General features: G+C 41.1%; 1 protein-coding gene across 1 annotated transcript; it reads left to right on the top strand.

Annotated features, from left to right (window-relative positions):
* Nucleotides 1-117: 117 nt before the first annotated feature.
* LOC140207891 (scavenger receptor cysteine-rich type 1 protein M130-like) lies at nucleotides 118-24,930 on the top strand (the record flags this gene model as incomplete). Its single annotated transcript, XM_072276435.1, has 12 exons — nucleotides 118-226; nucleotides 4,053-4,367; nucleotides 4,984-5,298; nucleotides 12,978-13,292; nucleotides 15,040-15,357; nucleotides 15,437-15,511; nucleotides 16,953-17,264; nucleotides 17,395-17,430; nucleotides 18,920-19,036; nucleotides 19,858-19,965; nucleotides 21,866-21,976; nucleotides 22,873-24,930. Coding segments are annotated over 12 exons (2,145 nt in total), but the record flags the coding sequence as incomplete, so codon positions are not given.
* Between the last annotated feature and the right edge of the window lie 302 nt (nucleotides 24,931-25,232).

Raw genomic sequence — 25,232 nt, 5'->3', positions numbered from 1 at the left:
TGTGATCTGCACTGGGATATGAATGATGCCAGCGTGGTGTGCCGACAGCTTCAATGCGGAGTCGCTGTTGCTGTGCGGGGAGGAGCTTATTTTGGAGAAGGAACAGAACATATATGGACTGATGCCTTTGAATGTCAGGGTAATGAGTCGGGGCTGTGGGACTGTCCATTCTCTTCAGGAGCTCATCGTTGCACCCATGAGAATGATGTCAGTGTGATCTGCTCTGGTGAGTACCTAGGATCCAGGTATTTCTTTTCGACATTTTTCCCATTAGCGATTTGCAAATTGCATCAGCAGACGACAGTTCGATATCATTTTCATTTGACATTGACGTACAGATTAAGAGGGTGAAATTGCTTGAAGAATAAAATAACGATTGACTTCAATTTGGGTTTTGACGAAAGAAATTAACATATTTGAAGGCTTCAATAAGTTGAAACAAAAATCACCAACAAAAGCGTAGCATGCAGCGGTATTATAAATTAAACAATACATTATTGCAATAGGAAATATATAAAAAATGCGAACTGGAATTTTCCTTTAGAAGTTGAGTGCGAAGTACATGCCGCAAAATTTCTCAGCACGCCTTTCAAATTATATCATACACCTTAACGTGAAAATTAATAATTTGAGGAAATTTAATGATACTGAATTTTGTCATGTGTCGAAATACAGATATAAAGCTGATTAAACGTTAAAATGCGCAGCAGGCTTTGTAGCTATATAACGGCTATTTCTATTAAGAAAAAACAATCAAATATTATGTATTTTAGTACTGATACTTTGCTGGATTATTGAATATTGCCCGAAACGGTTCCCCTTTCTTCTGAAAGGAACCACACAGATGAATTGGTGCGGAACTGTAGATGAATACAAACCATTGTTTTTGCAGCACAACTTCCAAGCATGCACTTGCACCAGTATAGAATATACATGATCAGAGAGAGATAACTTGTTGCAATAGCGTCGGATTTTACTGATACAAATTTAGCCATAACGACTGTAAAAATGACAAAAACCTCAGCAGAAGAGTAATTAAAATAACAACTATATAGCTGTTAGTTGAACGACAGATGGCTTGTGAATTCCCCATAGTTTAAAATCACCACTGAACACTTTGTTGGCCCCAAGGTGAATAACAGCTTGAAAGTTGCTTAGGAACCTAAGAAATAAGTCAACAGTGAAGGAGACAAACAGAATTAAAGAATTGAATATACAGTTGGACTAACATGCTAACTGTCTTGTGCTGTCACCAGTCGGATCATCAGTTGATCTGCCACTTGTCTTCAGGAGTTTCGGCCCGCTTATGATCAAGACTCCCTCGAGGTGGTGGGCCAGCAGTGCTAAAGCACCACCTCCCACTGGTGAGCTTAAAAACTTGGCATCTGCCTCTATTAGTGTTGTTCCATCCAACAGATAGTCTACTCTTCGGGTGCCTATACAACTACTGAAGGGTTTGCAAAAGATGTATACCATATAACCATATAACCACACAGCAATTACAGCACGGAAACAGACCATCTCGGCCATTCTAGTCCGTGCCGAACTCTTGCTCTCACCTAGTTCCACCGACCCACACTCAGCCCATAACCCTCCATTCCTTTCCTGTCCATATAGCTGTCCAATTTAACTTTAAACGACATCATCGAATCCGCCTCAACCACTTCTGCTGGAAGCTCGTTCCACACAGCTACCACTCTCTAAGTAAAGAAGTTCCCCCTCATGTTACCCCTAAACTTTTGCCCTTTAACTCTCAACTCATGTCCTCTTGTTTGAATCTCCCCCACTCTCAATGGAAAAAGCTTATCCACGTCAACTCTATCTATTCCTCTCATAATTTTAAATACCTCTTTCAAGTTCCCCCTCAAATTTCTACGTTCCAAAGAATAAAGACCGACTGGAATAAATACGCTGTCCGACTATCTGCCCCTCTGGACCTTTGCTCCACACCCATGCTGATCCTGTGTCTGCTGCCTCAGCTACAGCGCTGCTGGTTGCCTTGATCTCTCTTCTAGTAAAGCCGAGCTCACGCAGCCACTTCTGGAAAGTGAACGCAATAAAGCCACGGCAACCTACTTCGAATGGATAGCATGAGACATTCCCCCGTCTGTCGCTGCACTCTGACATTAATTCTGCATACTTGGTTAACTTGTGCTCATGGGCTTCATCGATGTTGTTTTCACAGGGGGCTGTGAGTTCACCAATAACCACTTCTCTACTGGTGTCAGACCGTGCGATTATATCTGGACGCAATGTGGTGAAGGCTATTTGCTCCGGGAAACTGCCTTTTCCGTCCAGGTCGGCCTTGACACACCAGTCATTGGCTGAATAAAGTATGCTTGATCGTGGGCCTGCGCTGTACACCCTGGACTTGGAGCCTTCTTTCACAAATGATATGCGATGTTCTGTGCAGCATGGGGCATGAGATAAGTTGTGCTGCAGTACTCTCTGCTCAACCGCTTCTGTTGCAACTTTGAGAACGGTACTATGTCTCGAAGTGTACATGGCGCAGGAAAGATTGACTCTGCATGCAATCAAAATACTTTGAAGTGTTCCCTTCTCGCCGCAAGCAGCACATCTGTCTGTCTTATCTTCATACCAGGTGCTGAGGTTGGCAGGTGTTGGGAGCAGATCGTATGCTGCTCTGCACAGAACAGAAATGCGGAGTGGTTCCATCTGCCACAGAACATTCCAACATAGATGTCGTTGTTCAACACTTTCGCACCAGGTCCAAGCCCCCTGTTTGGCCAGGACTGCTGTTTTAGCTAACATCTTCTCCTCTTCTACCTCTCGTATTTCTTGTGTTACAAGCTCACGGCGCTCCTCACCTGTAGAGGACAACCACCATTTGTGGGCTGTCCAGCCAAGTCCCTGGCGGCCTAGCTGGGTAGCCCCAACCACCTCCTTGTCCTTCAATCTAGACTCTGCCTCATCAATTGCTGCATGGGCTGACAACTTCCTGCCTGATCTCACAACCGGCTGGGTGTTGGTGATGACAGGGTCTTTTGAGTCTCGAAGCATCATGAATATCTTACCTTGGATACCTTGAACTCTTCAACAAGGGATTACACTGGGATGGTAAGCTTTGTCTGGCTACTATAGATTGCGGAATTGGTGAGGCTGCTCGGTACGCTAAGCCACTTCTTCACATACTTGCTGATCTTCCGTTCCATTGCATAACGATTGTAAACATGATAAAAACCTCAGCAGAAGAATAAATAAAACATCAACTATATAGCTGCTAGTCCAAAGACAGATGCCTTGTGAATTCCCCGTAATATATAATCATCAGCGGACAATTTTGGGGGGCCTAACGTGAATGACAACTTGAAAGTTGCTTATTAACCTAAGAAATGAGTCGTCAGTGAAAGAAACAAACATGAAAATAGACAATGGAAAAGTGCAAAGAAAATAAACATCACAAGCAAAGACTAACATCAATTTAATCGCCAATAACGAAAGAGAAAATCGAAAATGCCCCGTCTGAGTGCACAATATCTGATTGCAGGAAGTATCCTCAAATATTACATGTAAATAGATAGATAGGTAGATAGATAGATAGATAGATAGATAGATAGATAAATATGATGCATATGCATATCGTCCACTGAGTGGGCAAGAACAGCATGGGTGGAATATGATGCTGGTATTTTCAACTTCGACAAAATGTAACATTTAGAGTGATGGGCATGAAACTGTGAACGATCAACAAAATCAGGAGTACTGTATAGAAATCAGGTAAGGAAACACTTTTTCACCTGCTCGGCCCAATGTTTGAAACAATAGCACTGATTTTGTTATAAACCTACAAAAACGCGAGGTTCCTGTCGTGGTGTATGTAGATTATTCACAACACTTAAAAATGCATTGGGAAAAAAAATGATTGTGTGTCAATCAGATAAAAGATATACTGGTCTACATTGTGCCATACTCTGTTATTTTCGCGAAGCTCTGCCGAGCAGATGCTCTGGATAGTGGTCCGATCCTGTGCAAGTTCTTTTAATTAGTTTATGTTGAGATTAATTAACTGAATTCAATTATTAATACAACAGGGAATTCTGTAGCACGACTCGTTGATGGGGACAGCAGATGTTCTGGCCGGGTGGAAATTCAGCACGGGGGCCAGTGGGGAACACTTTGTGATGAGTACTTCAGCTTGGAAGATGCTGCCGTGGTCTGTGAACAGCTGCAGTGTGGTGCAGTAAAGGAAACTCCCAGAGATGCATACTTTGGCACAGGAAACGGGCCGGTGTGGAAGGATAACTACATTTGTTTGGGCAATGAGTCCCGATTAGCTGATTGCCAAGTCTCAGCGTGGAGTCAGATCAGCTGTTCGCATGGAAATGACGCCAGCCTAATCTGCACCGGTGAGCTGTTGAAACATTAGTCTGAATGAAACCCTTCTTTGGTCGAAAAGATATCCATAACAGAGACAAAAAAAAAAGAAAAAAAGAACAATTGAATGCATCCAAAGTTTTCTGCAAAAATATGCCACAAATCTAAATTTTTTTGTGGCTACAGTCTGTGTTTGCAATTTGGACTGTTTTATTTTGGATACACAGACCTTGAGTACTACAGTGAATCAAACTAAAATTTGAGGAGAAATTATTGGAAAGTGCAGAGAATTATGTCAATTGGTGTTTCAAGATAGTAATTTTTGTACCATTTTAAAATCTGCAAAAATAAAGATGTAATATTTGCAGGTGAGTTAAGTCATATTATAAACAGTTGAAAAAGAACAATGAATTATAATAAAACTTTAAATGGCTCTCTTTATGTTCGGCGAGTAAGAATAATGCCTGGGACCGCTACGTGTGCGTCTTTTTTTATCCTGCGGAGGGAGAAGAGAGGTTAAATGGCTTCTGGGGAGATTGCCTTGTAGGAAATTAGTGTATAAACTAATATTTGCCGCTAATAGCTGAAAGTATCTGGGATACATTGAGTAATTATTAATTGTTTTACACAATCTCATCCACATTGTAGATGAAATGTGGTCTCTGCGGCTGACCGAAGGGGGAAGCCGCTGCGACGGCCAGGTGGAGGTTTATGATAATGGCAGATGGAGCAGAATACAGGATAACTTTTGGACTATCAATGAAGCCAACGTCGTCTGTAAGCAACTGCGTTGCGGTGTGGCCACATCCTCCGACATCGCCTCGGGGTACAGAGGGAAAGAAGGGCCCGTGTGGGTGACCGACCTTCAGTGTGAAGGAAACGAATCTCATCTCCAAAATTGCAGGACATCCATATTCAATCGGTCTTCCTCTGACTTCATCGGCGTTGGCGTCCTATGTTCAGGTGAATAGCATGGAAAAGTGGAAATTGTAATTTTTAATATCGTGTGGCTATTAATTATTTAGAGAGATAAATTTAGAAATACTGAGACTTGCAGGTATTTATATCTCCATTTCTCTCATCAAAACGGCGTTATCAATCATATCTCCTCTTGCAGGGCTTCCAATTTATTTCCCCAACCACAGCTCCTACGGCAGCTCCGCTCCTAAAACATACGAGCGAATTTATTGTAATCAATTAACCGACTAGCCAGTACAATGTGGGAAGGTGCATAGAAAACTGAACACGATGAATAAAAACGCATTTACCCGGGCAAAATGTGCAAAATTAATTCTGCTTCGCTGGAACTACGAATTTACTTCATAGGCTTTCAACGATTTATTCATAATTTAGGATATATACTGAAAGGGATCGTCCTGGCAGTTCGACAATTTTGCTATTGATTACAATTAAATACTGGGAGTTCTACCTGCCTTCTCCCTCTCTCTCTCTCTCTCTCTCTCCCTCTCTCTCTCTCCCTCTCTCTCTCTCCCTCTCTCTCTCTCCCTCTCTCTCTCTCTCTCTCTCTCTCTCTCTCTGCTACCCCCCCCCCCCGCCCCTTGCTTATTCCCTCCGTATTATTGCTAGTCTCCCAGTTTATACTTTTCAAAATCAGACTTCCATTCAGGTCTGAAAATATGATGATTTAAGTTAAAGCGATGGCACGATCAAGAGCCGCGGGGTACTGTTACACCTTGGCCAGACCCCGCTTGGTCTATTCTGTTAAGTTCTGGTCACCATACTGCAGAGAAAATGCGGAAACTATCGACAGAGTGCAGAGGAGATTTACGAGGGTTTTGCCTGGATTGGAGACTGTGCCCTGTGAGAATAGGTTGCGTGAGCCCGGCTTTTTCTTCTTGGAGTGACGGGGGATGAGAGGTGACCTGATAGAGGTGTATACAAAGATTAAAGGAAATATATTTTGGGTCATTTGTTCGGAGTTAAATTGTACTACAACCGGGTATTGTTTTAAGGTTCTTTGGAAGTCGATACAGAGGGGGTGGAAGGGGTAAGTTTTTTGCAGAGAGTGATGGATGCATGAAATGCACTGCCGGTGATGGATGCGGATAAAATAGGGTCTTTTCAGAAACTCTTAGATAGGTACATTAAGTTTAGTAAAATAGAGTGCTATGTGTTAGGGCATTTATAGGCAGTTTATAGAGAAGGTTACATGCCAGGCACAACTGTTTTCTTCGTTCTGTGCTTTAAAAAGAGGAAATTGAGCATTTAGTTGAACAAAGAAGGGATTCTGGAGGGGGAATTTGAGAGAGGAAATTTGCAAAGAAGTGTAAAACGAGGCGATGGTACTGACGCCTGGCAGTATTTCTGATCGGAACCATTAGGGATAAGGACTCAAATAAATGTTCAAATAGGACGGAAATAATTATATTTTACTTCTAATATTTTTCGCTACATCTCTTAATGAAGTAGTTTACTGATATTTTCGTCCGTGCACTAATACCATTTTTCATGTAATATTTTTTTTTTCTCTGCATCAGTAAGTCTAGTCACCAGGAGTGTCGGAGAGAGATCGATTTTGTGATATTAATTCAAGATTAATTGTCTGTTATATTCTGTAGATTTTCTGGGAACAACATCATTTATAATAGAATCCAAAACGTTCCAAACCACTGACGATCGGTAAACTGGACTATAATTCTCTTTCCTTTGCCTTCCTCCCTTCTCAGAGTGATACTTCCCGTCCTCCAGGACCATACCAAGGTAGATACTTTAGAGAGAAAATAGGTGCAGGAGTAGGCCATTCGGCCCTTCTAGTCGGCACCGCCATTCAGTATGATCATGGCTGATCATCCAACTCAGAAATGCTTTCTCTTCATACCTCCGATCCCTTTAGTGACAGGGGCCATATCTAACTCGCTCTCAAATATAGCCAATGAACTGGCCTCAACTGTTTCCTGTTTTAGAGAATTCCAGAGATTCACCACTCTCTGTGTGAAGAAGTTTTTCCTCATCTCCGTCCTAAAAGGCTTCCCCTTTATCCTCAAACTGTGACCACTCGTTCTGGACTTCCCCAATATCGGGAACAATCTTCCTGCATCTAGCCTGTCCAATCCCTTAGAATTTTATACGTTTCAATAAGATCCCCCCTCAATCTTCTAAATTCCAACGAGTATAAACCTAGTTCATCCAGTCTTTCATCATATGAAAGTCCTGCCATCCCAGGAATCAATCTGGTGAACCTTCTTTGTACTCCCTCTATGGCAAGATTGTCTTTCCTCAGATTAGGGGACCAAAACTGCACACAATACTCCAGGTGTGGTCTCACCAAGGCCTTGTACAACTCCAGTAGTACCTCCCTGCTCCTGTACTCGAATCCTCTCGCTATAAATGCCAGTGTACCATTCGCCTTTTTCACCGCCTGTTGTACCTGCATGCCCACTTTCAATGACTGGTGTACAATACACCCAGGTCTCATTGCACCTCCCCTTTTCCTAATCGGCCACCATTCAGATAATAATCTGTTTTCCTGTTCTTGCCACCAAAGTGGATAACCTCACATTTATCCACATTAAATTGCATCTGCCATGAATTTGCCCACTCACCTAACCTATCCAAGTCACCCTGCAACCTCTTAGCATCCTCCTCACAGCTAACACTGCCGCCCAGCTTCGCGTCATCCACAAATTTGGAGATGCTGCATTTAATTCCATCGTCTAAATTATTGATATATATATATATATATATATATATGTATATGTATATATATAAGATGAAGTGAATCTTGAAAGGACAGGACCAAAGGATCTGTTATCTCTTCTGAAACCAGTCTCCGAATTCCGGGATTTAGTCCATTTGGTCCAGGTGACTTCAGACGTTTGAGTTTGCCAAGCATTTTTCCTTTGAAATAACACTCTCTCCTGCGAACTGATATTCACAGGTTACTAGCTCACAGCTGCTGCCTTCACAGTGCACCCCAGATACAAAGTACATATTAAGCTCATCTGCCAATTTTTATCTCAAATTCCCACCTCATCAGTGTCATTTTCCCGTGGTCTAATACGAGCGTTCAGCTCCCTTTCCCTCTTCATACAACTGAAAAAAACACGGTATCCATTTTTTTCATATTATTGGCTAGTCTGCGCTCATATTTCAAGCTTTTTTGGGTGCCTTTTGTTGGAATTTAAGAGTTCCCGATCATCCAATTTCCGACTCAATTTTTCTACTTCATATACCATTTCCTTGGCTTTTATGCAGTCCATAACTTCTTTTTGCCAGACACAGTTGCCTACCCCTGCCAATTGAGTATTTCTTCCTTTGTGCGACATATCTATCCTGGCTGTCCTGCCCAGAAATTTCAGCCTTTTCTCATCTGCTGTCATCGCCGCCAGAACATTCCTCCGATCCATCTGCGCAATTCTTAATTTGTCGTTCGTGTAATTTATATATCCGGATGCATAACTGAGGAAAACTGTCGTTGCATGACCAGACCGGATTTCGGTAAATCTGATTTCTTGGTCGCCCTTCTCGTACCTGCAGACGAGCAGACAAGCTCTATATATTTGGACAGCAAAGGGGACGTCGGGGAAGACAAAAGCGACGGGTATCGGATGCTTCTCTTCGGAGGACTGAGCAGAGTTGAAGAACATATCTATGTATCTGAATGAAAACACCGAGGTTCTCACATATTTCATATAATTAATTATAGACGAGTGTGGACGTACAGAATCACTCAGAATCTTTCGCAAAACGAAAAATTAGATGAAACATGAGATTCGCAATCTGGCGAGGACCAGAAAAGAGGCATACAAGACCGGTGAACAAGAAAGTTACAGGTGGCCGTGGTACTTTATGCAGGAAGAAATGTAAAAGGTGAAGGGGATTTCCACACTAAGCATGAACCATAGAAACATAGAAACATAGAAAAGCTACAGCATAATAACAGCTGCTTCGTCCCACAAAGCAGTGCCGAAAATGTCTTTACCCTAGAAATTACCTTGAGTTACCTATAGCCCTCTATTTTCCTGAGCTTCATGTACCTGTCTCGGTGTCTCTTAAAAGGCCCTATCTTTTTCGTCATCACCACCGTCGCCGGCAGCCGATTCCAAACACTCACCACTCTCTGCGTTAAAAAAAAAACAAAAAACCATTTACCCATGTCATCTCCTCTGTAACTAGCCCAGGCAACATCCTTGTAAGTCTCCTCTGCACCCTTTCTATGCTTTTCACATGTTTCCTGTAGTGAGGCGACCAGAACTGAGCACAGTACTTCAAGAGGGGTCTGACCAGGTTCCTATATAGCCACAACATTACCTGTCGGCTCCCAAACTCAGTCTTACGATTTATGAAGGCCAATGCACCGTAATCTTACTTAACCACAGAGTCAAACTGCCCAGCACCCTGATTGTCTAATGGACTCGGACCCCAAGATCCCTCTGATACTCGGCCCCGCCGATAGTCTTACCATTAATACTTTATTCTGCTATTGTATTCGAACTACCTAACAAAATGAACCATCTTACATTTATCTAAGTTGAACTCTATCTGCCACTTCTCAGCCCAGTTTTACATCCTATCAATGTACCGCTGTAACCTCTGACAACCCCCCACACTATCCACAACACTCCCAACCTTTGTGTCATCAGCAATATTACTAACCCATCCCTCCACTTCCTCATTCACAGCATTTATAAGATTCACGAAGAGTAGGGGTCCAACAGATCCCTGAGGCACCCCGCTGGTCACTGAATCCACAAAGCAATGTCCCCTTGGATCCCCTGTCTCCTTATTTTCTAATTAAACCTTTCATCGTGTACTTTTTTAAATGCCTTGCTGAAATCCATGAAGCAAGCTCGACCATTTTGGACGGGTTTGCACAGTGTAAAATCAAGCGACGTAGTGGGAAAAAGCTTCGCTTCCAGATGGGTTCAATCCACTTTATGCCCGCTTTGACTGTCAAAACATGGGCGAGCCATCAAGTATTCCCGGAGCCCCCGATAATTCTGTGATTCAAGACTGTGAGGCTGACATGCAATTAGCGTTCATGAGGGTAAACTCACCAAAAGCATACGGCCCAGAAGGGATGGCTGGCCAACCAGTTCAGAACTGAGCTGATCAACTGCCTATCGTGCTCTTTCGCATCTTTCTTCGGCAGTCTGATGTCGCCACCAACTTCAAGTATACTTCACATACTGGTTTCTTAGGAGAACCTGATGATCTGCCTGAATAACTATCTGTCAGTTACAATGGCAGCAACAATGAGGAAGTGTTTTAAGAATTTGCTAATGGGACATATCAACTTCTGCCTCAGAGGAGACTTGTCCGGCCCAAATTTTCCTACTGGAGCAATAGGTCCACTAAAGAGGTCATCTCACTGGCTCTTCATACTATCCAGAATTATCTGGACAGCAAAGATACACACATTGCAGGGTTGTTTCTTCACTGCAGATCAGCATAAAATGCCACCATCCCCTTAAAACTGATCAAAAACTCGAAGTCTGTACCTCAATAACTACTTATACAATTGCATCCTGGACTGCAGACCCGGTCAATATGTTCCCAATGGCAACAACATCTACTCCAAAATCTCCATCAGCACAGGTTCTCCAAATGGTTGCGAGCACAGCTCCGTGTTTCCTTCGCGTTACACTGTATGACAAAGTACAGCACCTCTGCCATACTCAGATTTGCTGACGACACCACTGACAAAGTTGATGACACAATAGCATTTTGAAGGGATATTAAACATCCTGAGGAGCGGTGTCACAGCACCAACCACTTTCTCAAAGTCAGCATGACAAAGAGGAGGTATTGAGTTCAGGTGGAGGAAACCACCGGTCCATGGGTCAGGCCTCAACGGAGCATCAGATGAGGAGAAGGTCAGCAATTTCAATTACCTGACCACCTGTCCTAGACTCAACACAGAACTGCAATTATAGCGAAAGCACAGCGGATCCAGAGTTTCTTGGAAGATTTGTGTATCGGACCGCAAAGCGTTCCAGCGTGTGGTCAAAACTGCCCAGCGGATTATCGGCACGCAATTGCTCACTGTTGAGAACATCTACAATGAACGCTACCTGGGCAGGGCGAAAAACATTATCAAGGATGCATCTCACCCCGACCATGGACTTATCGCTCTCCTCCCAACCGGTAGGCGCTACAGGAGCCTCCGCTCCCGCACCAGCAGGCACAGGAAGAGCTTCTTCCCTGAGGCTGTGACACTGCTGAACCTCTCATCACGGCGCTAAGCAGTATTGAATCCATATTGTACTGTCTCAGTACTTTTATATTTGTGTGCTGTAGCACTTATTTTATTCGCAGTTATTTTGTAAATAACACTATTCTTTGCATTTCAGGTCAGATGCTGAGTGCATTTCATTGGCTTCGTATTTGTACTCGGCACAATGACAATAAAATTGAAACTAATCTAATCTAATCTAGTTTCGAGGATTCGGCATGGTATTTATTCTGAATTTTGGTGAACACAACCCAGAGCCATCAAACGGTCTTCTTATGAAAAGACATTCTAGTGAACCTCCTTTGACGCCCTCCTTGTTCAGCAGATCCAATCTAAGATAAGGGGCCCAAAATTGCACTGATTACTACTTGTGAGGTCTCACCAGTGCTTCACATAGTCCCAAAATTACATCCATTACACTTGTCTTGTTATCCACCGGCTCACACCAGTAAACTGTCGTCTGGAGAATCCTGCACAGGGGCTCCCAAGCCCTTCTGCGCTTCTTTTCTTTTTGTATTTTCTCTCCAGTTAGGAAACAGTCAAACCTTTCTTTTTTTTTCTACCAAAGTGCATGAGCATCCAACTACCCAAAACGGTATTGCATCTGTCATTTTTGTCCACTTTCCTAAACTATATTTGTGTTTCTGTGTCCTATCACCTCCACAAATCTGACTGTCCCTCCAGCTACCTTCGTATTGTCTGCAAACCTCTGAGCAAATTCATCAACACAATCATCCAAATCATTGACGCATAACGTAAAAAGAATTGGTCCAATCACAGACCACTAAAAACACCACGTGTCACCGGCGGCCAACGGGAAAAGGTTCCCTTCATTCCCGATCTTTGCCTACTGCCAATCAGCGACTGCTCTGTCCATCCTAGAATATTTCCTTTAATACCACGGGCTCTAACTCGGTAAGCAGCCACATGTGCGGCAGGTTGACGATGGCCGTTTGAAGATCCAAGTACCGCAAAATCAACCGCTTCTCCTCTGTCGATCCTACTTATTATTTCTTCAAATAATTCCAACAGATTTGTCAGGCAAGTACATTTGTCAGACATGTGTTTGTCTTCTGCCTTCTCATTAATAATAGATCCCGATATATTTCCAAACACTGAGATCAGGCTAACTAGTTTCCTCGTTTGTGCGAAAGGCAGGAAAATGGAATAGCAGCAGATGTGGGAAAACGTCCAACTACCAGCCTCTGAGTTCCCTCCTTAATGATAGAAGCAACTCTGCGTTTCTTCATATGTTGTATTCATCCAAACTTTCACATTTTATACTTGGATTTCAAACATTTTCAAATTATGGAATAATTGTTACATCATGGCACAGCTCTTTTTAAGAGCAATAATAATAATCTCAGAATCATCTTTAGAAACGAGAAGCCGGTGATGTTTCTACTTTCCAATGTATTGATTTACTTTCCATATTACTGTTCGATAGGCCACTTGCAGTTACGACTCTCCGGAAGTGAAGATCCATGTGCTGGTCAGCTAGAGGTTTATTACCGTGGATCTTGGGGCATGGTTTGTGACGACTCCTGGGATCTGGTCGACGCCAACGTGGTCTGCAGACAACTGGGTTGTGGATATGCTTTGGAGTATAAAACTCACGGTTACTGCGGAAGACGCCCTCCCCCAGTTTGGTTAGATGAAGTGAGATGCTCGGGTAACGAAACATTTCTCTGGGAATGTCCATCAGCACCATGGGCCGAACATGACTGCAGTCAAAAAGAAGCTGTGACATTGACATGCTCTGGTAAAGAACATTTCAATTTTCTTTAAATTTACTTTTCTTTGTCTGTGCAGCACGCCATGACTACGGAGATGTAATAAATAATGTAAAACTGGACAGGAGACGATTGGGCCAGAATGAACTGTCTAAATGTTGATAATGCGTGGAGCACACGTACGCAGAAACATTAAACTTATTCCCTTTGTATCTGGAATGTTTATATTTCCCATTACTAATGTCATAACATTAATCATCCTGATTTCAGTATTGATTCTGCCTGATAATTCTTCTGCCGTCGCTCAAGTGCTTCCCCGTTTTCTTTACTCAAGCGAGGCAAATAAATAATCTCCAGTCTATGTATCGGTGTAGTTTGATGGTTGACTGACTGTTCACCAACTCGTTACACTACTCGAGGAGCTGTGAAAAAAAAAATACTGCTAGGCGTTCTTACAAAAGATAGATTCAAATATTGATCCAAATTCCTTCGACCCGTAGCAAAGTGTTTCAGATTAAAATATGCAAGTGATTCTTAAATACCTGATCTTATGATGAAATTCAATTACTTAGCAAAGCAGTAGTAAGTTGCTGTGAACATGCGAGTAAGCAGGGCCATCTAGTGACTAGAAATAACATAGCAGTCCAAATCAGGAGAGACAGAATAATACAATTTATCAAATCGGATCGATGGAAATTCCGTATAATAAAATCCAAAAAAAAAAAAGATTCAAAAACATAGCATTGTCTTTCAATTCCCATTGTTTCTTTTTCCCCATGTTTCTTTACCTCTTCTTCTCACTTACTGAATTAATTGGGAAAAAAGTCAGGAGTAAAATAATATCTGTAAACAAAATCAACTAAAAGAGCCAACGGTAGAAATTTGATACCGAGACTAGAAGGCTGTAGTGTGTCCAGAGAAGACGAATATTCTATTGAGTTGTATTGCCGCAGAAAGGAATAAAAGGCAGATAACACAATCAGAGTAGCTGTGGCTAAATGAAGTGGCAAAAAGCCAGAAGCTAATGTGAGGTCAGCTTTTCCGAATTCAAAACAAGGTGATTTGCATGCGATTAAATAGTGTAGGTGATTACATTAGAATCTCCGAAGATAATGCCTGGAATATATATTATATATATACACAAATAAATCCTAAAATCAGTTTTAAACACTCTTATCGAATCGGGGGATAGAATAAATGAAAATAATATTGTAATTTCGCCTTTATTTCATCACAGTCTGTTACTAGTCTGGATTTAGTAGGTGCGGTCTTAAGAATGAGGTACTGAGGGACAGTCAAAACATTTAACCACGTTTTTTTTTTGCCCTGAAGAGCAAGTGACGGTTTCTGTCGGTCAACATATTTCCAATGTCTCAATTCATACTTTTCGTTAAGGACAGAGGATGGACAGATTCTCCCTGCTCATCATACTTCTTCCTTAAATGAATTCAAATATTTACCATTCTCAATTGTTGGTGAATCCAATAAGATTCCAGTATCAGACGCTCGATCTTCTATTCCTCAATGTTCCGTCACTAACCCGTACCCTCCTTTCAGTAATTCAGCACAATATATCACTCCGTGCTTCCTGGGTTCGTTGAATTTTGCTAATCAATAACTTCCTACTGAATGTGCTCATTTTATTTTTTTATCTTTGTTCTACACACACACACACACACACACGGCTAATTTCTGTTGCAGAAGTAGAAAAAAAACGCGTTTCCCATTGTATGCTAATTTTGCGACAACTTTTGTCTTCAAATGCATCCTTATCAGAGCACAAAAAGTTGCGCCTGCAGGACGGAGGTAGTCGATGCAAAGGACGAATTGAAGTGTGGTACAACAGGACCTGGGGAACAGTCTGTTCCACGAACCTTTATGGCAAGTCTGCAGAAGTGATTTGCAAACAAATGAAATGTGGACCAATGAATAATATTTATCCTGGCTCATATCAATTTGGAAAGGGACGTGGACCTATATGGTTGGATGAGATTGAATGTACTTCACACGAATCGACCCTTTGGCAGTGTCAGTCGCAACCGTGGGGAAAACACCAGTGTGACCATACTGAGGATGCAGGAGTTGCTTGCGAAGGTAAATAAGACAGTCTTATATCTATTTACGTTTTACATATTTATGTATAAATCCGTCAAAATATTTATTTTGTCAACAGAAACCAATATGACGGAAGGAATCACTGAAAGAGGCTGCTTGCAAGAAAACGCATTCTCCTCTTTCCCTTTAAAAGGTGACGAATTCGAAAACTTCTTTGCTGAAATCAGAAAACCTTGTATTAATGCCGCTATCAGAAAAATAAATTTCGTTCCTCTTGCCCTCTACGAAATTGGGCGCGCATTGACCAGAATCCTGGTTTCCCACGACTCTGTTGAGCACTGCCAAAGGGGAGTGAATTGTGACGAATTCCATGTCCAGACAGAAGATAGAGGGAGTTAATTGGAATTCCTCGGGAACATTTGTTATCAGGCAAGATTATAAATGATATGCAGGAATTGTCTTCTGACCAGCTGGACGGACTTGGGAATCGGTATTACCTTGGAAGGAGGGAAGTGAACGAGGGAAAGTATGGAGATAGTCAAAGGCGAGAGACATTGTTGATTTGGATAAAACAAATGAAGTAAATATATCTAAACAGCAGGATACATAAAGACGGTCGGGCTATTGGGCAATATAGAAAGGTGAATAAAGGCTACGATCAATAGATAAAAGATATCTATTTCGTTGGAAATATGAGAAAATGAGAGAGCAAGGCATTCTGTATTACTTAACCAAAATAACACAAGTGGTTAACTAGAGAGAACATAGGACGACGTATATATAACGCCCACCATTTATGGCTGGAGTTGAAGGATGTGCATGAGCTGTATTCGAGTGTTTTTTGTTTCGCCGGTATGAACTGAAGACAAAAAACAAACTGGCTGACAGTGAAATTGGTTTTGTCCTTCATCATGTCTTTCAGCATTTCATGATGAAGTATGAGTTGAAGAGCAAGATCTGTGACGTAATGCCTTCATTAATCGGACACTAATGATAAGAATAAGATATGTTGCCTGTTCGTTCAACAATGAATGGACTTCATAAACTATTTGTGGATATGAAAAGCAATGATTTCATATCATTTATATTTCCATTCGTCGCATTTCAAGAAGCATGTGGGGTTTATAAAAGAGATTTACTCAGAGTCTGCCTGGATAAGAAGGAATGGAAACACTTGGGGTCCATTCTGCACCTAAAATGAGTCCTAATAGATACGTATCATTAGGTGAGACAGGCCAGGTAGAGAGTCTGAACCATTGTAAAAAAAAAATCAAATATTAATGGACGTATTTAAGGTGACAGATGACGGCTTAAATGAAGTGGTTGAGGAAAACCTTTATTGGTAAATTGAGAATGATATTGCTTGGAGCAGGTTTTGAGGAGTGATAATAGAAATATTTACAGTTATCGTGATTAAAAGGCTTTCAGCTGGAGTAGGCAAGTGTAAATATTTGAGCGATATCGATTATGTGAGGCAGAAGAGAGGTGGTATAATTTGGCAGTGTTGGATAAAGAAATGGTGGGCCGAGGTGCCTGCCCTTGCGTTCTATAATTAGTTCTATTTTCTCTCTGACGAACTTCAGATTCCCAGACTAATTATTAAATAAATCTCAATTTTATTGTTTCATGCCTAGATGTTCCATTGCGTCTTGTTAGCAGCAATCACAACTGCTCCGGAAAGCTTGAAGTCTGGTTTAATGACAGCTGGGGCACGGTGTGTGACGACTCTTGGGATCTGGCTGATGCCAATGTTGTCTGTAGACAGCTAAGGTGTGGCCTTGCTCTCTGGGCTCCAGAAGATGTTAAAATGACCCAGGCAGCCGGTCCTGTCTGGCTTGATGAAGTAAAATGCACGGGAAGTGAACCTTTTCTGTCCAGCTGTCGTTCCTCATCATTTGGTCAACACGACTGTGATCACAAAGAAGATGTCATCGTTCTTTGTTCTGGTATGCTCTGTGCTTTGTCTGACATTTCCAATTTCTCTTCAAATGATTTGTTAATTTCAGAATGAGAAATATCCAATATAAACATCAATAGAGATGCGTTTTCTGAAACTTCTTTGCAATATGTACACAGGTTCCGGAGTGACTCCTACTGAACGCAACAATTCAGGTATGGATTTTGACGCTTACATTTTGCATCTATGCTGCAGATATCAAGAATTGATTATTCGCATTTCCTAATTGCTGAGTTCACAATAGATATTTTAGAACTGTATGGGATCCTGATCGTCTTCTCAAATATTTTGAGCAGGAATATGCAGAATTGTTAAAAACATGATCTCCACTCCCGGTCAGACATTTTCTGTGAATCAATTAGTTGCTCGTCCAATACTCTTGAGAAAGTTTTGGTGTTTGCAGATACTAAATATTAAAGTTCAAAGGAAATTTGTTACCAAATATCCATATATCGTCATATACTGCCTTGAGATTCGTTTTCTTACGGCATTCACTGTACATGTATAGAAACGCAACAGAAACTTTAAAGAACTACTCAGAAACAAGCGCGGAAAAATAACAAATAGCAAAAAGCAGCTAAGTACGCAAATGCAAAATCAGAAAAAAATGTCAACAAGTTGATCAGTAAAAATTAATGCTGAGAACAAGAGTTATGTAACCCTTGAAATAAATTATAGGTTGTGGAATCAGTTTACCACTGGAATAATTGAAGTAATGCACCCTATCAGGAGCATGGTGGTTGAGAGGTAATAATTATTTCTGAGCCCAGTTGTGAGGACCCAAGGCTCCGGTACATCGCATCAGTGAGAAGGGAGCATGGTCTGATGATTATTTAGTTATCCTGCGAAGGCGCTGCATATAATGTGTGCTCAACGGCAATATAGTTGAATAAAATGTCGGACCCGAAATAGTATTCGAGATTTGGTGACGATTTGTAACAGTGCAAGTGCTCAGTCTTATTTTTGGACCCTGCATGCACCCGTGCAGGAAGAAATAGTAAGGGTATAAGATCCCATTTCCTCAGTATTGCTCTGCCTTCATAAAGACCAACCTCGCTATGTAGGCCTGGCGTATAAGTACATAATTGGAATGAAAATAATTCCGCAGCTGCTGGTAACAATCAGAGTGTCAGTGATAATATTCGGCAGCTTTCCAATATTTTCTGAATTCATTGAGTGTACACTTAACCGTGTACCATTACTAGCTAAATCTCTCTGTGCTGATTGGAGGCGGTTAACAGAAATGCAAGGATAAGTACGATGGAATATTTTTTTTTCCTGGAAATGTTTTCTTATAATTAAACTCACCTTCCTTCTTGCTGTTTCAATCCAGCAATGTGCGGGGAAATGGAATTTGAACACGACGTTACTTGAGGTGTTTATCCTGATCTGATACCAGGTGAAGGAGAGAAGGTTTATTGTGCTGGGAAATACTTTTGACATATCAGGCTTTATTGTGAAATAGTCTTTGTGTCTCCGCTCCGCTCTTTCTGTCATGAAATACATAGGGATATAACTTTTAAAAATCGTGATAACTGAATGTATGATTAAGTTCATTAAAGATCGCTCAAAATTTCGTTGCATTGGATGTATAGTGTTTGTTTCGTGTTTATCGAAATACATGTTTTTACTTTTCGTTTTAAGATTTTGGAAACTGGACCCCATCCATCATGGTTACTGTCTGCATAACCCTTGGATTTGTATTCATCATTGAGTTATTAATACTGGTGACGATAGCAAGGAGACGGTCAGCAATCAGTGGTGAGGGCCAATCCTTACATCGACGTTTTATTGTGACGTTTTCAGTTTTTTTGGGTTTTCCCAAAACATGATCTTTGTGCAAACATGACTAAACTTAAATATGTTTTCATCGCTTTTGTTGGGAATTTATTTGCCTTCCGTGGGACATTTGTAATGGTGGTTTTCACTGGCCCTTAGTGATCGTGGAGTTATGATAAATTTTCATTATGTAGTAATGGAAAATGGTTAAATCTGATTTGTTAAGTGGCTACCTTACTGTGTATCTCACTGTAATACCTCCATGCTCTGAACACCTGGAAGTATAAATTTCAAGAATCTGCTCTGTATCCTCGAATATTCTGATACGGTTCTCCCAATCGAAGTAAGAGGAGGCATTTTCCCCATTCTTCATCATCTTATCATTTCATCATTCCATATTCACGATGCTTTTATATTTCTTCAACACAGCCAGGCTTTCTCTGTCATGTTCTGGAGTGACCTCTAAATTTCCATCCTGTCTTCATCCGCTACCATTAATGATGGCATTCGCATCTATCTAATCATAATATTAAACTTGTCATCGATTCAAATGTGATGTGTATTCACTATTAAACAATAATCGGAAATATGCTCATTATTCTGTACCCTTCCTTTCATCTTTCTGATGCCAAATTTATTCGGTTGATTGGCCAGAGGCATCATCCACACATCGGTCGATTCAACGATCACGTTCACTAACTCTTCACCTTGACTAAGATCATTTTAATTAATTTTAGTTTAAGCATAATGTTCGTGTACAAATTCGTTTATGCGGATGTTCATCCCCACTCTCTCTTTATTAGATGCACTAATGAGTGGCTATGGATCACCTGTTGACTTTTACCAAGCAATTTACGAGGAAATTGAGAATATTCCACCATTCAAGAAATTTACTGAGATGCAAGGTTCAGGTGTGTAGTATGACACGGAATCCGCTATGCACAAATTGATACCGTCTCAATTCATCCAATATTGGTAACAAAATCAAGCAATAATAATAAAACACACACACACACACACACACACACATGGCTGTATAGGAACTTCAGAAATGAAATTGTAACAAGAAAAATAATAGTGTGAAGTTATACAATAAACACAAGAGATTCTGCGGATGCTGGAAATCTTGAGCAAAGCGCACAATGTTCTACTGGAACTCAGCAGATCAAGGTGCACCTATGGTGGAGAATGAACTGTCAACGTTTCGAACCAAAACACTTTATTAGCTCTGTAAAGGAGTTACAGAAGCCAAAATAAGGAGATGGAGCATGGGGAAGGAGTACAGGTTGGCAGGTGATAGGCGAGACCGGATGAGGGGAAAGGAAACCTTAAGGCACGTGAGAAATTAAGTCAGAAGCTTCGAGGACATAAGTAGATGCGGTAAGTAGATGATGAAAAGCCATATAGATTGTTCGACGGCACAATAGATATGAATTATGAAGGATGCTGAGAACCAGGTATCAGCTCTCTGAGTGTGGAGTCTGGAGTGGTATGATATTACTCACGATCAACGTACGGAAGCTCAATGGATAATAGAAATCTGAAGCATACTCTGCCAGCATCTGCTGATATAGTCTCCAATATTTCAGAGTATTAGAGGCATTCCCTTTCTTCTTTCCTGAAATAACTCGCACTTTTCTCAGCAATTCCGAATTCTGAACTTTTCCCTGTTCGCCAGTAGAATGCAGAACGGAGAACATTGAACATCGAGCAATATGGCACAGTACGGTTCCTTATGCTCACGGTGTTGTGCCGACCTGTTAACTTACACGGGATCAATTTTGCTCTCCCTTCCTACACATTCTTTAGTTGCTTTCACATAAAGCAATGGACCACATGTGGCCACAGAAAAGTTTCTTAAATGGCCCTAATATATCTATCTCCAATACCAGCGCGAAAGGGCGTTCCACGCTTTCACCCCTATCTATCTAGCAAAATTACCACTGACAACACTGCGTTGTTTCTTCGAATCAGGTTAAAGGTAGCTTCCTCATATTAACCACTTCCGATCTGGGAAAAGCCTCTAAGGAGGAAAGGTCCAGCTCGAACAATCTATAATTATAAATTGTTGCCCCTAGTTCGGGAATCATTGTGTTCAATCTCTTCTACACTATCTCTGAGGATTCATACCTTTCTAAAATGAGCTGACCAGAACTGAGCGTGATATTCTGAGTGTGGTTTAAGCAGGTAAATTATGTCGCTGACTATCCTCTCCAATACTTTACCCACCACGAACTATGGCTCACTCTACCAAACTTTCCAAGGACGTACCGACTCACATTCTTGCACGAAGACATTTAACTAGGAACTTGAACTATTTTCCCTATAAAAATGTTCTGCTAATTGGATGACGACTTTAGTCACTTCAGCTGATTTTATTTTTGCTTAATATATCGACTGAACTGTAACCGATAACATTAACTGTCCCCACTTAAAGGAAGGCCGAGATAAATACCTTTGCATTGTATTACTTTATCAATCTATCTGTCTTTCTATCTACATATTTCCTCATTCTCCTCCAGCAGGCTTGTCTTAGTCACCTTCATCCGTCAATGAAAGCGTTAACAAGAGCAATACACAAACGAGTTAGCAATAAAATCGATTCCATAAACACATATCGATTGTTTCATTAGCAATTGAAGGCGGAACGCGCATCTTCCTTTTCACTTTCTATTGAACGGTATTCAACGATTATGCCATTTAAGGTAAAGATGATACAGTCATTGACGCGATGATTGAATGATGTGTTCATTACAAAAACAAGAAAAATACCAAACAAATACCTTGATGATCTCTTTCATTGAATTTTAGTTACTGGATCCATTCCTTCCATTAATGAAGCCGAATATTACACCAACGACTATCTATATAGTGCATGTCATGATCTACAAGACCCTGAAGGGTTGTTTTCCAATATTCATGGTCAGTGCACTTATTTTCATTTTGCTCTACTTTGGTTCAATCAGTCTGTAATCATAACCCAGCAAAGAAAATTGTCCTTCTATGTTTGTATTGATGTGATTGAACAATCTCGTGGTTTTGTGAGGATCTTGCGTTACAGGAAGAGTGTTAATGAAGTCTGTAGTCAGCATTCAATTTAATAAATCATTGATTTCCTCCTTTTAAATTACTTTGAATTATAGTCCTTTAAAAATGAAATAAATGAGCATGTTCGGAGTATGAGAAAATAGTTCATCATCCCAAGTAATTTGTTGTACAGCGGCAATCGGCAGAAATAAAGTTTTATATATGATCGCTCCATGATCTGGTTCCTGACGATCGCAATGATGTTGTGAGTGACATAATTTATTGCTTAGACTGTGTGAACGTGACGGACAGTGGTTGTGTTGATATTCTGCTACCCTGAATTGCCGATATTGTTCAGAACGAACAAGACGAGTTCTTTCCTTTCTTCTAGACTATCCACAGTAACCAGAAATATATATTCATTGGTTGCCTTGTATTTTCTGATGTATTTTTGTGTCTGTTTAACACTCTGTTTCCAAAAATACATCAAGTTTCCGTCAGTGGCCTATGAGAAGCTCTGTTTTTATGCGTGCAGAACATGATTTCCAAGGTTAAAGCGAATTTTGTGACATTGCACACTCCACATGTTCTTTTAATATACTACTTTTTAAAAGTCGAAGCGGACTGGTTGTGTAAGCCAGAAATATTGCAGACAATCTGTCGCCAACAATGGATGTTTCAAAGAAATTGTTTGTTTTGACTCCACATTGAACATTGTTCCAAAAGTTACTTTGTTTGGTGAAACTGTGTTTTTCTATTCAATTTGATGCCCCTCATTTTCGCTCGAACAGAGGCCCAGTCGTAGATTCGCTTGCATCTGGCTTTCCATGTTTTCTCTTCGACTGACAGCAATGATGAAATGACCGACAGCACACCAGGATTTCCAAATCACTTGCAGCTCGAATCGTCGACGGTTCATTCCCATACTTCACATCAGCCCGTTGAAGACCAAAAAAAAACTAAATGTGCTCTCTTTTGCTTGCACTTTCTATATGTTATTGTCTGTAAAGTACGCGGTTGTAGAATTGTTCAATATATACACAATAAAGGGTGCGGTGCTCAAATATTAGCAGCAGACTATGGAACTAATATAATAAATGCGGGAAGAATTCCATATGATTGTTTTGAATTAAATTCTACATTTATATTGAGGTAGCATACTTTGGCGATGCTTGTAATCCATCTTAAAGTGATTGCTACTTTCAGTGCGATTACTTTGCTACTTAAAATCTAGATACCTTAATATATTCACGAAAACAATATTCTTATCGGTGTTGGCATTTAATTGCAATCCCTTTTATACAACAAGAAATAACTTCGAAGTATTTGTCAGGTCAAATTTATAAAAAAGTGCACAACTTCTTCTACTATTGAGAGTATTGATTTTACATTAAATAAAACGAACAACACCTGATAGCATGTCATTTCCTCCTATCCAGAAAGATAAATCTGCAGATTTTCATATTGTTATTTTCTATTGCTCTATTCCCTCTAACGGACGTATTGATAAAGACAGAGAAACACGGAAATCTACGGCACATTATAGGGTCTTTGGCCCAGAGTGTTGTACCGATCATATAAACTGCTGAGAATTTCCCTGCCGCAAGGCTCTCTATTTTCCAAGCTTCATCTACTCATCTCTCTTGAAAGAACCTATTTTATCAGCATCTCCCACCTTTGCTGGCAGTGCATTCTGCTCACCCGCCACTCTCTGTGTGGAAAAACATACCCCCGACATTACACATGTACCTTCTTCTAAGCACCTTAAAACTATGCGAACTCGTTGTAGCCACTTCAGCTCTGGGGGAAAAAAGTCTCTGGCTATCCACACGATCAATTCCTCTCACCATCTTTTACACCTCTATCAGGTCACCTCTCCTTCTCCGTCGCTCCAAGGAGAAAAGGCCGGGTTCACTCAACCTGTTCTCATAAGGCCTGCTCCCCAATCCAGGCAACAGACTTGTAAGTTTCCTCTGCACTCTCTCCATAGTATCCACATCTTTCCTGTAGTGAGGTGACCAGAACTGAACGTAGTACTCCAAGTGGGATCCAACTATAGACGTCTCTTGCTGCAACATTACCCCAAGGCTCTTGAATTCACTCAATACCACGGTTGATGTAGGCCATCACGCTGTACACCCTCTTATCAACACTGACAACCTGCACAGCAGCTTTGCCTGTCCTATGGGCACGGAGTCCAAGCTCTCGTTTATCCGTAACACTGCCAAGACTGTTATGATTAATGATATGTTTTCTTCAAATTTGACCTACCGCAATGAACCGCTTCACATTTATCTGAGTTGAACTCCACCTTCCACTTCCCAGCCCAATTCTGCATCCTATCAATGCCCTGCTGTAATCTCTAACAAACCTCTGCTGGGGTGAAGGGGTAAATACGGGTATAGACGAAGAACAATGATTAATTAATGATCAATCACCTTATGGGCGCCTTAGCTTACTGTTTTGGACAGTCAAAAAGAAGCTTTACCCAGCAACCGGTGACGTACTAGTCATTGTTGTCTAAAGACAGGCAAAGGCTCAAATAAGGAACTATCTGATCTTGCAGAAGCAGCTCAAGGTACAGCTAAATATGGGAAGTATAATGTAGGGGCTAGGATGTTCTGGAGAAAAGGGGAAGGGTCCAAATGAGGAACTGAGGGGCTAGCTTTGGCTTAAAATAATTATAACTAACTGACCAATGATTATTTTACATCTAATTGTATCTTAATATGTGATTAAAATGATTCTAATATTATCTAAATTTGTAATCGTAAGATTTCCTGCTACCTTATCAATGTTATAAATTGTGGAGAATTGTTTAATTCGAGGGCAGTGTCTGGAGTGGCTCTTTTGGGAAATCAGTCTGTAACTTCCCCCATAGCATGCTATGAGTAAAGAATAAAGATTTGAAAAAGAATTACGTGTGTTAGTGTTTTTTGTAGTACATTTGTTTTTGCATCGGGTCCGATCGAGTACGACAATTTGGCGAGCCAGCCAGGAGTCCAAGACGAGGTCAGAGGTCTCGTGAGACGGCGTCAGCGGTCGACTCGGTGGCGGTGACGTGAGACAGGTGGGCCCACAAGGTAAGATTTACCTTGACCTCTCTCATTAACTGCCCACCCTGACGATCCCCTCATCTGGCGGCTAATCA

Source organism: Mobula birostris, chromosome 13, assembly GCF_030028105.1.
Source record: "Mobula birostris isolate sMobBir1 chromosome 13, sMobBir1.hap1, whole genome shotgun sequence".
Taxonomy (NCBI): domain Eukaryota; kingdom Metazoa; phylum Chordata; class Chondrichthyes; order Myliobatiformes; family Myliobatidae; genus Mobula; species Mobula birostris.
Note: the sequence above shows the minus strand (reverse complement) of the source record. Positions and strands in the feature narration are given on the sequence as shown.